At 43.8% G+C, this 16,896-nt stretch overlaps 1 protein-coding gene across 1 annotated transcript; it reads left to right on the top strand.

Annotated features, from left to right (window-relative positions):
* The first annotated feature begins 2,415 nt into the window (after window positions 1-2,415).
* On the top strand, window positions 2,416-2,737 carry LOC101907436 (HIG1 domain family member 1A, mitochondrial-like). The gene has a single exon (XM_059877472.1). The coding sequence runs from the start codon at window positions 2,441-2,443 to the stop codon at window positions 2,720-2,722; it is 282 nt and encodes a 93-aa protein (XP_059733455.1). The 5' UTR covers window positions 2,416-2,440; the 3' UTR covers window positions 2,723-2,737.
* The last annotated feature ends 14,159 nt before the right edge of the window (window positions 2,738-16,896 follow it).

Raw genomic sequence — 16,896 nt, 5'->3', positions numbered from 1 at the left:
TTGTCCCAGGGATCCAGCCCCACCAGGACATAAGAGGAAAGGGAACAGCTGTTTACTATGCCAGGAACAAGCACTACATGTAGAGTTCTGTCTTTACCTTCCTTTTCTCATTTAATTCTCCCAGCCACCCTTTGAAGTAAATAAGACTGATGCCCAGAAAGGAAAACTGACCTACTCAAAATCACACAGCATGAATATATTGTATAGCACAGGGAAATACAAACATTATTTTGTAATAATTTTAAATGGAGCATAATCTATAAAAATACTGAATCACTAGGTTGTACACCTGAGACTAATATTGTAAGTCAACTATACTTCAATCTTTAAAAATCAAACAGAATGAGAAGCTCCTCCAACTTCTGTTTCAGAGAAAACAGGTGCTGAAAACAACCCCAAATACTAGATGAGACACGAAAAACTCTTTTTAAAAAGTATCAAAAAACTGGCAAGAGAGAAAGGAATAAGGTCAAATCAAAAGAGAGGCTAGAATTGTGAAAAGTAAGGAGCACCAAAGTCATTTTGGCTCTGTGGGTGTTGGCAGCTACAGGTATATGTAAATCTCAGTCTGAATGGCTTTGAGGGACAATGGGGACACACGCTAAAACTTGGGGCCTGTCACAAGTCAGGGACCTACCAGGAGACCCTCTTAGATTAAGCTGGCACCCCAGAAGGCCTTACCTCCAGGGGAAGGCAAAAGAAGAGGGGCACCCTTCTTCCCTGAGCACCTGTAACCACAAGCTAGACTCCTTACAGAGTAGCTGCCCAAATTCGTATCATTGAGTGGTTCAAAACGGCTTAAGTCATGAATTCAGTTCAAAGCACTCCTGGACTGCTGCCTGGCAGAGAATAAATACTCTCTGGAGGAAGGCAGCTCCACCCCAGGCTTCAGCAAATAACTATCAGTAAAATTTCAAGTAACTTTGAGCAGTACACAAGTCAAAAGTAACCAAGTACACAAGGAAACAACGAACAAAACCCAGCAGAGACCACAGACATGGATGTACAACAACTTCAGATAGCGGACAGATTATAAGCCAATCATGCATACTATGTGTAATGAAATAAAAGACAAGCTTGAAAATATCTGCAGGAAGTAGAAAACTATAAAATGTGACCAAACCAATTTGAGAAAGAAGTAAATGGAACTTCCAGAAATACAAAATCACATAACTGAAATTTTAAAATGCAATGAAAAAAAATACATATGTATAACTGAATCACTTTGCTCTACACCTGAGATTAACACAGCATTATTAATCAACTATATTTCAATATGAATTTTTTAAAATAAAATGCATAAGATTAGATTTAGCAAAAGGGACAACTTGTGAACTGGGAGGTGGATTAGAAATAAACAACAGAAAACAGCACAGAGGGACCAAAAGATAGAAAATACGGAATAAAAGCTTAAGAGACACAGAAAAAGAGTGGTGTATCATTAGTAGGAGTTCTGGTAAGAGAGGAGAAAGAAGAGAAGAGAGGCAATACTTGAAGACATACTGGGTGAGAATTTTCCAGAACTTGTAAGAGATGCCATTCACAGAGGTTAAGTATCCCAAGAAATTCCAAGCAGGATTGAAAACAGAAGAGGAAAAGAAAGAAATACACCCTTAAACACATACAGTAAACTGCAGAAAATACGGGCTAGAGAGGGAGAATCAAATAAAAAGTCAGTGTGCTTAGATTACAGCTGATTTATCAATGGCAACAACAGAAGCTGGGAGTGGGAGAGACCTGACAGGCCAGAATTCTTTATTCGGTGAAAATAACTCATTCAGTCTATGAAAGAGCACAAAACAAACATTTTTCAGGCGAACAAAACCTGAGAGAATGTATAACCAAGGAATTCTCATTAAAGGATATTGGAAAGAATGTATATTAGGCTAAAAAAAAAAAAAAAAAAAGGCTACAAATGAACTTATCTACGAAATAGAAATAAGATTACAGATGTTGAAAACAAACTTGTGGTTACCAGGTAGGAGGAGGCGAGGGGTAAACTGGAAGATTAAGATTGACATATACACACTACTATACATAAAATCGGAGAAGGCAATGGCACCCCACTCCAGTACTCTTGTGGAAAATCCCATGGACCGATGAGCCTGTTAGGCTGCAATCCATGGGGTCGCTAAGAGTCGGACACGACTGAGAGACTTCACTTTCACTTTTCACTTTTATGCACTGGAGAAGGAAATGGCAGCCCACTCCAGTGTTCTTGCCTGGAGAATCCCAGGGACGGGGGAGCCTGGTGGGCTGCCGTCTATGGGGTCGCACAGAGTCGAACACGACTGAAGTGACTTAGCATAGCATACATAAAATAGATAACTAATAAGAACCACTGTAGAGTACAGAGAACTCTACTCAATACTCTGTAATGGATCAGAATCTGGTAGGAACCTGAAACATCTTGAAGTTGTCTGAAGATTCTTCGATCACTATGTCAAGCGACACAGATATTTCTCTTTCTTCATATGATGAAGATCAGGGATCTAAACTTATCCGAAAAGCTAGAGAGGCACCATTTGTCCCCATTGGAATGGCAGGTTTTGCAGCAATTGTTGCACATGGATTATATAGATTGAAGAGCAGGGGAAATACTAAAATGTCTGTTCACCTGATCCACATGCGTGTGGCAGCCCAAGGCTTTATTGTGGGAGCAGTGACTCTTGGTATGGGCTATTCCCTGTATCAAGAATTCTGGGGAAAACCTAAACCTTAGAAGAGGAGATGCTATCTTGGTCTTGTTGGTGGTGCTTGCTTTAGTTAGACATCTCATATTGAGGTTATATGTTTATGCTGAAAATAGTTTGGGTCAGACAAGAACATGGTAATTTGAATACTGGCTTCCTTTTTTGCATGCTTGATTGCCTGGTGACCAAGTTACTGGTGACCAGTTCACTAGCTAGGTCATTCAGGGAAGTCAGATCAGCACAAAAGAAACATGTCACTTTTAAATACACTTGATAGTGGTACCTGTCCACCTTCTTAAACTCTTCTGTTGAAATTAGTTCTAAAGAAGACAACATGCCAATCCTGAAAATGCTCCCAGTTGCTGCAGAATATCATATGCTTTTGATGTAATGTAGGAATCCTATTTATCCCAGTTAATTTAACTTTCTGACGGCCTTGTGGACTGAGTACTGTTTTAAGGGCTGGTTGGCTCTTGAGGAACCCTTTCAGAACAGTGCATGGAATACAACATTATAAACCTCCCTGCAAGTCTGTGTGTGTTTTTAAACCAAAACTAAAAAGCTGGTAACAGAGCCACTTTGAAGTAGTATTTACTTTAGAATCATAGTTATAAACATGAGAGTAACTTAACTTGTGTATCCCTTTTAGCTCTTTTGTAATTGCAGAATTATATTTTGCTGCTGTTATATTAGAATAATTTTAAATTATTTTGAAACATGTATTTTAAGTGCTAATGCAAAGGTAAATGAAAAACACTTTTTAAATGTGTGCAGTATGTTTATTTTCTTCAGAAGTATCATCAACTAAATAAAATGCCTATAATGGAAGTCATTGATGAGCAAGCTGGTTTGGTCAGACATTATACAAACTTTGGTATATCACAGAATGCGTTGTTGTACTTGTGAAATTCTCATCTAACCTGAATTTACATTCCATGGTGATAACATGGTAAATGTAGTGTTATTAAAGTAAATGAACACACACACACACAAAAATAGTCTGTAATGGCCTATATGAAAAAAGAATCTAAAAAAGAGTGTGTGTGTATATATATACACACATATAAACTGATTCACTTTGCTGTATGCCTGAAACCAACACAACTTTGTAAATCAACCATACCCCTAATAAAAATTGTAAATGGATGTACAGTAGGCAGAAAAAAAAATTATCCCAGATGGAAAATCTGAGATGCTAAAGGTATGAAGAGCCAAAAAAAGTGGTAAATACGTGGGTAAAGCCAAACAAACATTTGCTGCATAATATAACAGGAATTATAAGGTCCTTTGAGGTCACAGTAAAACCAGAGAGAATTAAAGCACATTATAATAATGTAACAGTCAGGAGGGGGTAGACAGAGTTAAGATGTTTCAAGATTTTGCAAAGAGGAAGGTAAATTGATTAACCTTAGATCTTGATAGGTATGCATGTGGTAATGTTTAAGAAATCTAAAAGGAAAAAGAAAAAGAAATACAGTGTATAATTTTCAATTAATAGAGAAAAAAAGACTAATAAAATAATAAATACAAAAGAAAAATAAACACACAAAAAATGAGAAAAATAAGAAGCACAAAATAGGATAGTGGATTCAAGATCACTGTGTGTGAGTGTGTGTGTGTGTGTGTGTGTGAAGCTGGCTTCATTTCTGGCTCCACACAACCTTGGAAACTCATCCTCCATCCCGAGCATCCCCACTGCCTCCTGACACAGCCCCCAGCATTACTTGTCTACTTGTCTATGGCATGGGCTTCACATCCTGCCCCTTCCAGTGACCCTCCATCAGGGTCGGGCTCCCTAAGGGTAGAGACTCAGCATGGCATCAACAGTGATCATCTGCTGCGTGCCTCCTGACTGACCGCAGGTGCACACTGTGCATGCCACAGCCATATCCTCATTTACTCCTCACAGCTCCTTCGCATGTTGGTTGTGACATCATCTCAGTTCTACTAATGAGGAAACTGAGGCTTTGAGAAGTGAACTAACTTGCCCAAGGTTACCCAACTATGAAGCCAAAGTTACCCAACCTGCGCCTGTTTGTCTAATTCAGAGGTCATACCCCTGAAACATTAAGCTGGCATTCAAGGATTTTAGCTGGGGGCAGGGGTATGGTAAAATACCTACAACATAAAATATACCATCTGACCATTTTTATATGCCCAATTCAGTGGTGTTAAGAACAGCCACATGGTTGTGCAACCATCACCCATCCATCTCCAAAACACTTCATGTTACAAAGCTGAAAGTCTGTACCATTAAACAACTCCCTTCCCCCTCCCCCAAGTCCCTGACAAACACCATTCTACCTTCTGCCTCTTGGTTTTCCAGGAATATATACTGACTGGTCCCAAGCTCCCATCTAACCATCTCAGCCTACGCTCAGGCAACTTAGTCCTGTCCTGAGTATGCCCTGCATGATCCTAACTCCTTGCCTTTGCTCACACAGATTCCTCCTCCTGCAATTTCCTTCTCCAAGCCCTAGTCTTCTGAAGTCTCATCCTAAATGTCTCCTCTCCAGGAAACAGCTCCTGCCTTTATCGACTGTCAGGGACTTGCATCATGCTCAAGTTATGTGTTCACATATCACCTGCCCTACTCACCTGCGGCGAGTTTACTAAGAGCCGGGACCATGCATGGTTTGTCCTTCAGCCCCCAAAGTACCCTCTGCAGTGCATGGTGTGCATGTTTTCTGAAACCTTTAAATCCAGTTCAAGCAGACCGGTAGAGGCTGCTCACAAGCAGATCCTTTCCCAAGAAGTGCAGCTTGAAGGACAGGGCACTTTCTCCTGGAGCTGGGCACCGAAAGCATCCCTGCCCTCCCCGTGGGGCAGCAATGGAGAAGTTTCTGTAGGCAGGGATGCTCCTGGTGGTGGAAGGGCTGCTTCTGAGCTCAGGACCCCTCTTCTATAGCCCCTTACCTTCAGGAATGAGCTCCAGCTCCTATTAAGCCCCAGCCTCCAGCCCTGAGAACAGTTTGCATCTCTGTGCCACCACAGCGTGTTTCCTCTCCAGAATTCACAGGAAAACTATTAACTACAGCTAGCAAACCTCTCACCTTCCTTCTAAGACTCAGACCCGGGTAAATCAAACCAAGGCAATCACTGCCAATTTGGTGCTGCACTGATGAGGCCAGGGGCTGAGGAGATACAGTGGAATGAGAAAGGATCAGTCCCATTCCTGCCCAGGAGGAGCTTACAGTCTAGGTGGGGAGATAAGACACAGGGGAAAGCTATGCAGAGGAAAATGAGATTAGGCCCAATTACCAGTTGCAGGCCATAGGGGAAGAGATTCCACAAGACTGAGCCTCAGAGACAGGCTTAGCACATATGAGGGGAGCCAGGGCTGAGGGAGCCAGGGCCAGAACAGGCCCGTGCAGCTGACAGAATCTGGGACCCAAGCTGATTCTCAGGCGACTGAGTACAGGGTCATTCCTATGTGCAAAAACGAGGGACTGGAAGAAGGGTGTAGACCAGGTATGGGGTGTGACCTTGAGGTGACCAGCCTAGATAGTTGGACAGAGGGCTGATGCAAGAGTCGGGGAAAGGAAGGTGAGGTTGGAAATGGGCCAAGCTGGGGACACCAGGCTGAGAATCTTGGGTCTTGATGGGGACAGGGCTGAGGAAGCACTGAGGAAGATACAGCAGGCAGCACCCCCACCTCCCGCTTCTTCTCCACAGACTCGGCGCAGGGAGCTGACCCCTAAACCCTGCAGAAACACTCCCTTTCCAGACCCAAAAACAGTAGAAGAAAAAAATAAAGCCTAGATCCACTCGGAAAAGGGTAAACCAGCCTCTCCCAAACTTTCCTTTGATTTGCCCCCAAGACCTTAAATACACCCTTTCAACCCCTTCATTCATTGCAGTTGCTTTTCTTTGAAACCATCAACAAATGTGGGGCTGTAGTTTGTCTTGCTGGCAGGAAAATTCCACACACAACTTGCAGCATTTAAAGAGTGGGAATTGCTGGCCTGGGAGTAGAAGTCTGAGTGTATTTCTTTTCTGGACCCAGGAGTTAAGTTGCATTGTGATGAGCTAGTTGGGTAATCTTGGGCAGGTCACTGAATCTTATGAAACCTCAGTTTGCTCACTTCTGATATGAAGATAACAATACTTGCTCCCACTCAGGAAGGCTTGCCTACCTTCTAAGCACATGGGTTTCTGTGTCAACTAGGATGTCAGGCTAGTCGAGATTCCAGTTGTTTTTAAGAATTCTAAAATTTGCTTCTCTCTCCCAGCAGGGAGTTCCGGACCCTCTGGCGGTCACTGTAAAGGATAAATATCTGGGAAGGCACATTGTCACCAACACTACTGTCCATCAAGGCTGGAATGGCCTCAAATGGATGCTGTCCTGGTCTTTGCCTCTGTGATCAATGCCAGATGGGCATGCTCCAGGACATCCAGAGCAGGGGGAAGGGGCACAGTGTCCCCACCAAGTGCTTGAGTGTGAGCAGGAGATCAGAGGCTGAACAGCTTAGGAGACATCAGAGACAGGACAGTGGCTTCGGGAAGAGGTGGAAATGTGGAAGTGTGGGGGGGGCGGGGGGAGAGGACAGAATACTAACTCATCCAGAGCACCAGGAATCTTGGAAGAAACTGGCTGAACCTAGACCCTTACCTCACACTGTATACAAGCATTTCAATGGATCATTGACTTCAATGTAAGAACTAACATTATAAAATGACTAGAAAAAAATACAGGAGAAATCTTTTATGGCCTTGGATTTGGCAAAGATTTCCTATATGATACTCAAAAAGCACAAGTTCTAAAAGTCTTCATCAAGATTTAAAACTTTTGTGCTTCAAAATACATTGCTACAAAAATTAAAAGGTAAGCACAGACTAGGATAAAATATTTGCAAACTATGTATCAACCAAAAGGCATATTTTGGTGAATGTATATATATATATATTTATAATATAAATTATATAAATGTTCAGTTCAGTTCAGTTCAGTCGCTCAGTCGTGTCCGACTCTTTGCAACCCCATGAATCGCAGCACACCAGGCCTCCCTGTCTATCACCAACTCCTGCAGTTCACTCAGACTCATGTCCATCAAGTTAGTGATGCCATCCAGCCATCTCATCCTCTGTTGTCCCCTTCTCCTCTTGCCCCCAATCCCTCCCAGCATCAGAGTCTTTTCCAATGAGTCAGCTCTTCGCATGAGGTGGCCAAAGTACTGGAGTTTCAGCTTTAGCATCATTCCTTCCAAAGAAATCCCAGGGCTGATCTCCTTCAGAACGGACTGGTTGGATAAGCAAGTATAAACTTTAGTCTCCTTGATGTTTCAATATAGTTGTTACCTGATTCCATTTTACCATAGAAACTGTCAATAAGTTCCCAGAAAGAATATAATATATTTGAATAGATATTTGAAATACAAACCTTTTGGTGGATATACAGTTTGTAAATATTTAAATATAATATATAATCTAAAAATATTTTCTAAACCTGATATATTTTAATTTTAATGTCTAATATGTAACATATAAACTATGTTATAATTATTTTACCTATTATATTAATGTAAACAACCCAGCTTTAAAAATGGGCAAAGAATTTGAAGGGACACTTCACCAAAGAAAATATATGGATGGCAAATAAACACATGAAAAATGTTCAACGTCACTAGTTATTTGGGAAATAATGGTAAGTTAATAAGATACCATGACACATCCCCTAGAATGGCTAAAATTTAAAAGACCAATCAATTCTGAATGTTGACAGGGATAGGGAGAAACTGTAAGTGGAAATGTAAAATGATTCAACTATTCTGGGGAGAAGTTTGGCAGGTTTTTTTTAAAGTTAGACACATGAGCCAGCCATTTCATGCCCAAGAATCATAAAAACATATACTCACACAAATTCTTGTATTGATATATGAACATTCATTGAAGCTGTATTTCTAGTAGCTCCAAGCTAGAAACAACTCAAATGTCCGTCAACATATTAATGGATAAACCAATTGTGGTATATTCATATGGTAGAATACTACTCAGCAACAAAAAGGAACAAAGTAATCATATATGCAACAACATAAATAATAATGTTGAGTAAAAGAAGGCAGATAAAAAAAAATACACATACTGTATGATTCCACACACATCCAATTCTAGAAACAGAAAACCAACTTATAGTGACTGACAGCAGATCGATGGGTGGCTGAGTGGGCAGAAGGGGCAGGAAGGTGGGGCTTCAAAGGGGCACAAGGAAATGAGTGACGAATACGCTCAATGTCCTGACGGTGGTGATGGCTTCACAGGGGAGACCTAGGTCAAACTAATCAAATTGTATTCTTCAAACATGTGAGTTTACTATACATCAATTATACTTCAATAAGGCTATTCAAAAGAAGGAGGAGGAGGGAATGTGGCAGCCTTCAGCCCCTTGGTGGAGACCAGTCACTCTGCTCTCCTGGTTGGGTGCAGGCGTGGGTGTGGGGTTTATCTACAGAACTATGTCTCCTCTGCCATCCAGCTATTCTTTACCTATTTGGCTATATCTCCCCCAGTTGTTTCAAGTTTCTCAAAGGCAGGGCAGTGCCTTCTGTGTCCAGCCTCTCCCCCTGGGGAAGAGGAAGACAAGGATGGAGCAGCCTCCATGGGGAGCAGAAAAAGGGCTGGTTTTTCACTGGGACCAGTGGTGATGACATGAGGATCCTGGAGAGTCCACCCAACCGAGTGGAGCATGTAGAAGGCTGTCATTCCTGCCTTGTTTGTGGGATGTGTAGCAACCTACTTGGGGAATACTCCTAACACTGCTGCAGAACTGGATAAGGCAGAGCTGAGATGCTGAGCCCCATCTGATTCCCCAAGGAGCTTACCCTTCAGGTCAGGCCTGTTGGACAAGATGGTTATTATAAAACCTACAACAAGTTGTGAAATAATTCTGGAGCCAGGAAGACAATGCTGTGTGCAAAGTACTCCTCCAGCAATTGACAGAACCCAAATTCCAATCTTTACCATCCTGACCTCGTTGAGATCTTTATGGTCCTCTGGACAGACTGTCATTCTGGCTGACTCACCCAGAGGTTGGTGACCTTGCAAAGCCAAATTCTTAACTCTCTCCCTTCTAGTACCCAGGCCAGCAATTCTTCATGTCATCAGGGCTTGGCTTTCTGAGGGCCAAATAGTCGACTCTACATGAGGAAGTTAATTTCTATTGCATTCAAGCACTACAAGGGACTACAGTGGCAATGGTTCCCACTGCCGTTGTTTTGTCGGTAAGTCGTTTTCAACTCTTGTGACTCCATGGATGGCAGCACGCCTGTCCATGGCTTTTCCCAGGCAAGAACACTGGAGTGGGCTGCCATTTCCTTCTCCAGGGGATCTTCCTGACCCAGGGATCAAACCTGTGTTTCCTGTATTGGCAGGTGAATTCTTTACCACTGAGCCACCAGGGAAGCCCAATGGTTACCATAGATTTATATAAACTAAAGTATAAACAAGGCTGAGAATGCAATTCCCCATCCTGCTGTCAGCCCTGCCAACAACTATGACCCTCCGTCACCCCTTGTGGATTATCCTCGACAGCATCAGCCTCACTGAAGGAAAGCCTGATTCAAAATGTTGACCACAGAGTGGACATTTGGGACTACTTCTTTCATGACCAAAGGAAAAACTGTTTCCTCCACTCACAATACTTCTGATACTAAATGTGTGGGGTTTTTCCTTACATTCAGCAATTCTGACCTAGAATTAGAACAGACCCCAAAGATAAAAGGCTCAGCCCCACAAGATTGCCCCTCTTCAGACAACCATCAGAAGTAGTGGGTCTCCAGGTTACCCACACTTCCGACTCGGCTACAAATTGGGAGTTTCCATGACCCCCCTCTTCATGTTCCATAGTTTGCTCACAGAACTCAGGGAAACACTATACTTACTATTATTGGTTTATTATAAAGGTTCCAAGTTGGGAACTGTCAAACAGAAGAGATCCAAGGAGCAAAGTATGGGGAAGGGGCACAGAGCTTCCATGTCCTCTGTGGGCACATCACCTGCCCAGCACCTTAAGAAAAGAAAGAAGAAAGTGTTAGTCACTCAGTCGTGTCTAACACTTTGTGACCCATGGACTGGAGCCCACCAGGTTCCTCTGTTCATGGGATTTTCCAGGCAAGAATACTGGAGTGGGTTGCCATTTCCTCCTGCAGGAGATCTTCCCAACCCAGGGATCGAACCCACATCTCCTGTGTCTCCTGAATTGCAGGCAGATTCTTTACCAGCTGAGCCACTGGGGAAGCCACCACCAGCACCTTAACACGTTCACTAACCTGGAAGCTCTCTGAAGCCCTTCATTTAAGAAGCTGAGATGCACATGAGCCTGAGACTCTCTGTTGCTGCAGCTGGCTTCCTGTCTCTGCTTTTCACTCGCCACTTGTCTCCAAGCCACCTTCCTCAGGCTTTGGCCTTCTCAGCTGTGAGACTCGTGTTCAGTCTTCACTCATTCTGTGGACTCATACCAAAGCTGGACTTCCTTGGCCTGACTCCTGAGTATCCCTGTGTCCAGCTGCTCTCTCCCGCCTCTGGCTATTTTGTCTCCTATCTGATCCAATCTGGCCTCAACCCACACCCACCTGCCAAAGTATCGAGTTGGCTGGTCGTGCCTTATAAGCATTCCCTGATCCCACTTGATGGAGGATAGTCTAGAAGGAATGAGGGGTATGACAAAGTACGGGGGTTCAGGGTAAGAAACTAGGGGCTCCTCAGGAATTAGATGGGAACAGGAGCTCGAGGCAGGTTCATTCAAGATTTGAGAGATATGCTTGAGGGGGCCGTCATGACTGACGGTGGAAGCCTCCTGGAGATCCCAGGAGCCAAGCTGAGATGCTAAGAGCGGCTAAGCTGGGCTTGAGGCCAGGAATCAGAGAGACTGAGGGAACTCAGCAATTGGCTGGAGACAGCTCTCAAACTGGGCACCTTTGTCATCTGGACTCCCTATGTTCTTGTCTGCAGCATCTCAGAAACACTGCTGGGCAAAGCACACCAGAGACTGGAAAGGCCAGAAGAGGAAGAGCCACAGTGGCCAAGAGAACTCCACCCTGGGGTGCTCTGCTGGGTGCTCTGGAGAGGGTTGTATGCTCACCTTGCAGACCCGGCTAGATAATCCCTAGGGCACGACACCACAGGTCTAGAACGTCAGAGTTCTCTTAGCTCCTTCAGGCCACACAGATACAGTTAGTAAATCCTGCCCTAAGGAATTTCATATTAACTGCTCCCATCTGTTTATCATCCAAAATCTAGAGCTGGGATGAGGCAGGAAACACATATTACAGTTCAAGATGCCAGGATCTCAAACAAGCATCAAGGAGTTAATTTGGAAACGTATAATCAACTCCTAAGAAGAATGTGGCTCCAAGGCTTCTAAGAAATGAGAATGACGCTGAGATGCCAGCATCCACCTACGAGTGCCATCTCTAACCATCAGCAGCCATGTGGCATGTGCTGACCCAAACCAAGGCAGGGAGAAGCCCAGTGCTGAGCCTAGTTCTGCCACGATTTGCTGCAGGATCCTGGGCAGATCACTTCTTTCCTGGCTTCAGGTTCCTGGTCTTTACGACACTCCCTGCCCTGTGTCAGGCTGCACAGGGAGCCTCACCTGCTGAGCGCAGCTCAGTCTAACCGGCCTGATTCCCCAGTAAAGGCTCTCTGGGCTGTTGATCCTCCCCCATCAGAGAAACTGAACTTCTCTAAACCTCTGTGGCTCTCAGACAGCCTTTTGCTGGCACAGAGCACTTTGGGGCCAGTCCTCTGAAAGTGGCCACTTCTCTCCATGTGACCCTGACAAAGGACAACCAAAAGGAGAACAGAGAAAGGAGAAGAAGACCAGAGGTGCATGTGCCCCAGAGAGCGCTCGGCTTCCTCCCGCAGGCCACAGGGCTCACTGCTGGCCTTCAGAGGGACAGAGTGTTTAAGCTGGACGGCTCCCGTGGCTTCTCTGCTCTGTGGCCTTGCTGAGTGACTGTCCTGCTCTGTGCCTCGGTTTCCCTGTCTGCCAAGGGGCCCAGTCATGAGAATTAAGTAAGGATGTGTGTTAAACAAGTGTCATAAAACAAACACCTCACAAGTGTAATTTCCTCCTTGCTCTCTTTCTAACCACCTCTTGCTCGTCTCCGGGCGTGGAAGCAGCTGCTCTGTAGCTCTCAGTTTGCCATAAGTTCAGAGTGGACCTCCAGGCTCTGCATGAAACAGTTAATGAATGGCTGTAAAAATGTATAGTTATGCTCCGAATAAACGCAATTTTGGGTGTTCCCTGTTGCTTTCTTTAAAATCTATTATTTTTTCCTAGCAAACTCTACCACCAGCTGAATTTTGGAAATCCAGTGTTTTTGATCATTTTAGTGGATAGGAATAGCAAAAAATTATGTTAGCTCAAACCACTTTTTTTAAAAAGGGAGAACAAAATTGAAACTGAATTTATTTTTAGAAATGTCTTTTTGAGGGCAAATATTTATTTTTAAGACAGCAAGAATATTAACACACATATGAAAAAGGACTTCTCCTACCAAGTATTTGGCTGCTCAGGCTCAAGAAATCCCAGAACTCTTCAAATTTTCCATTCTGATCCAGATCCAATTTCAGGGCTTTCTACTCATACTGAATGGAATATGAAATTAACTCTTCTATTCTAAATAATATTTGTTGAGAAAACAGTCTTACAATTTTAAAAGCAAATTTGTTCAGAAATATTTCAGAACCAGCTTTTATGCTGTTTCTTACCATGCCTTATTATTGTTTGCACTGGAGTATAGTTCAGTTAGTCAAAATTGCCTGACTTTCACTGATGATTATCACGTTGACTTTACATTTCACTAGATTAGACAAGGAGCCACAAACTGGAGAAGCCAATCACAGCTGTAGTTGACTTAGTCTCTAGAAAGAGTTTCCATACTTTTCCATCAGATAGTTTAAAAAAAAAAAAAAAAACACCACACACACATTTATTTTTACTTGGCTGTGTTGGGTTTTAGTTGTGGCACACAGGCAAATGAATTAGAGTTACCTGTGTCAATATGGAAGATTCTGAGATGTAACATGGAGCTGCCAGCCCTATGGGCACAGAGCCTTCATGAGCCATGCTCTGTTTCACTGGGTCCTGGAGCAGGTAGGGGATGGCTTCCTAATGGTGAATGTGAGAATCATACACAAGACTGGTCTGCATCAAAGTCATCAAGGGTCCAATGCCCAAATTTCCATCATTAGAAATTTAATCTTCTGGGTTAAAGTTAATCGGCTGTTTTAGAAATCAAAGAGATCCAATAGTTTCTGGTTCCACTGTACTCTGCTGGGCAGCCACCAGCCACAGCCAAACCCGTTCTCACTAAAAAGCTCATGGAAAGAAGCTGAGGCAGGAAGGCTGAGCAGCAGGGCCAAGGACAAAATTGGAGGCACACCAGTAGTTAAGGTTGATGAAAGGAGGTCAGAGCAAACAACTGGGAAACATTAGGAGACAAGAAAAGCCAATGAGGGACTTCCCCGGTGGCCCAGTGGCTAAGACTCCAAACTCCCAACGCAGGGGGCTGGGGTTTGATCCCTGGTCAGGGAACAAGATCCCACATGCTGCAACTAAAGATACCACGTATCATGACAAAGATCGAAGATCCTACATACCTCAACCATGAACTGGCACAGCCAAATAAATAAATATATTTTTAAAAAGCCAATGAAATCACAAGAGTTTAAGGAGGCATTACAGAAACTGATCACATATCACAGAGGTAAATCAGTTCACATGAAAAGATGTCATTAATAACTTGACAAAGTGCCGCTAGTGGCCTCAGCAAGGGCAGTCTTGTTAGAATGATGGGGGTAGAGTCCCGATTTGGTGGGGAATCAAAGAAGGAAATGGAGGCTCAAAACATGGGTTACTTTCAAGACCTTTGTTCAAAAGACAGTGTGGGAGGTGCCCAGAAGAGATAGTAAAGCTAAGCTTTTCTAGAATGGGACAGAATTATGCTTGTAGAGAGAAGGAAAGGAAAGGGAAGGATTAGGGAATCAGAGAAAGAAAGAAAGGGTAATTTATTGACCTGGGTCCTGGAAGCAGCAAGAGAGGGTAGGAGGGGGAGCCTAGGAGGAAGCTGCCCTTGGAAATGACGCATGAATCCTGTTGGCAGCCAGAAAGCTAGGAGCTGAGAACCTGACACACTCCATGCTCCCAGAGCAGCAGACATTACAGTCACTGGAGACAGAGACAGCAGTGGGGTGGACCTTCTGAGGAGAGCTGGACAAGCAGGAAGCAGCCACCATGGGGAATGAAATTAGTGTCTGGCCAAGTGTAAATAAAGGACTGACAAAGAGCCAGCTGAGGTGGAAACCACATCTCTGTAGTGGTGCTAATTTTCTTTTGTCCCAGTAGAGCTGGACAGACCTGAAGCCCCACAGAGACACTGGAAAGCTGGATTATTCCAGGAGAGGGTAGGCAGAGAGGGTACAGCTGGATATGGGGCTTAAGGCCACCGAGAGTGCTGGTTAGGTGACAGCAGCTCTGGGGACAGCTGGGGTTGGGGAACAAAATAGACTTCTCCAGTTTTCTTTTTCATAAGAAACAACAGTGTATTGTTGTATCTTAAAAGCCATTATATAGAAAAGCCATCTGAATGACTGGAGTTGACGTTTTCAACATTGAAGTAGCAGGTTGTACCCCACCCTGCTTCTGGGTCACTCACCAGTCAAGGGACTGCTATGGGCACACAATTTTCCCCGCCTACGTCTCTGGGCCTCAGGTCCACTCCACAAACTCAGAGGTAACAATCAGAGGAGATTTCTGTCTTTACTTCCCACTCCTGCACCAGTGACTGGTACTTAAGGTGTTAAAAAGAGAAGTTTACAAGTTTCTAAAATGTGGTATTTTGGTCAACCTGATGAACCATTATTGACAGAATGCCTGGGTTGAAGACTATTGTGTCCAGTCTTTGCTTTTTGAATAGGGACTTGCTGCTGACCACTGCAGCAGTTTTATCACCCTCTTAAACATCTTTAAGCAATTTGTCAGTTTTTCAGAATTTAGAGATGTGTTCTACTTTTTTGCGCTTTACAATTTTTAACTCATTTTCTGGCAACTATTCCTGCTCTGCATTGTTTATACTCATAAAAAATCAGAATTACCTAAATATCCAACAGGAGTTGTTTATAGTCCTCTTTTCTCTTATTAGAAAAACAATGCATGTTCATGTCATAAAAGGTAAAAGTGCAGACAGGAAAAAGAACTGAAGGATGTGTGGACTCCCTCCCAGAGACACCAGTGCTGGTGAACACCCAGAATCAAGCCTTCCAGGTCCTTCTCTAAGCCAGTATATAGTGGGTTCACAGCATATTTACTTTTTGCAACCACTTAAAATTGCCTTAAGGAATCCAGAACTCCAGGCTTAAGTCCCCAGTCTACCACCTCCCTCCCCAACACACACCCGCTGCCTGGCTTGTGCCCTAGGGAGGGGGTTTTGTAAGTGAGAGCTGAGGATGCAGTGGGGTAAACTTAAAGAGGAGGAGAAAGACATTGTGGGCTCTTGCTGGAAGGTGAAATGGCCACATCTACCTCAGGGACTGCAACGCCCTCACTGAATAATCATGTTTACCACCACCCCAGGACATCTGTAAGTCATCTAGAACCTTGTAATTTGTGCTTTTGGAGAGTTCCACAAAGCCGTGGGGAGCCCCTCAGCTGGGGACACTCAACTATGGCCGAGTGGAGACAGCGAAACTTGAACTTGAGCCATAACAGACGAGGAACAAATTTCAAAGGATTAAATGAACTACAAATGCCAACCACCATCCTGAATGGTTGTTGTCCTGAAATAACATAGAAAGAGTGCCCTTTTCAGCACGGAGCATCCCAGGGTGTGGAATGTGGAATGAGAAGATGTGCTCCAGACCCCCAGAGGTGCTGCCTTTCCCTGCCCACCATCAAATTCTGTGACCCGGTTCTTTCAGCCTCCAGTACAGGAAGATGGAACATGGGGAGTCTCTTTCACGCCCCTAGGACACCGCAGTGGATGGCATTCCCCATGCAGTCTTCAGGAAATTAATGGGTGGATTGGCCTCAGTGGGCCACATGGTATATCATACTTGGTTCTGCCCCATTCTAGACCTTGAGAAAGTTACCTAATTTCTCCAATTCTCCAATTACTTGCCCATAAAATAGGGACCCTGGTAGGATTATGAGGACTAAACTGAGGCTGTGTACGAAAAACACCTGGCACCTTCCCTGGCATGTACG

The sequence above is a fragment of the Bos taurus genome, chromosome 18 (assembly GCF_002263795.3).
Source record: "Bos taurus isolate L1 Dominette 01449 registration number 42190680 breed Hereford chromosome 18, ARS-UCD2.0, whole genome shotgun sequence".
NCBI classification, from domain to species: domain Eukaryota; kingdom Metazoa; phylum Chordata; class Mammalia; order Artiodactyla; family Bovidae; genus Bos; species Bos taurus.
The sequence above is the reverse complement of the archived record's forward strand: the minus strand, read 5'-3'. Positions and strand labels throughout refer to the sequence as shown.

What these genes read in the sequence shown, in the direction of transcription:
- LOC101907436 (XM_059877472.1), top strand. Translation starts at nt 2,441, where the DNA reads ATGTCAAGCGACACAGATATTTCTCTTTCTTCATATGATGAAGATCAG.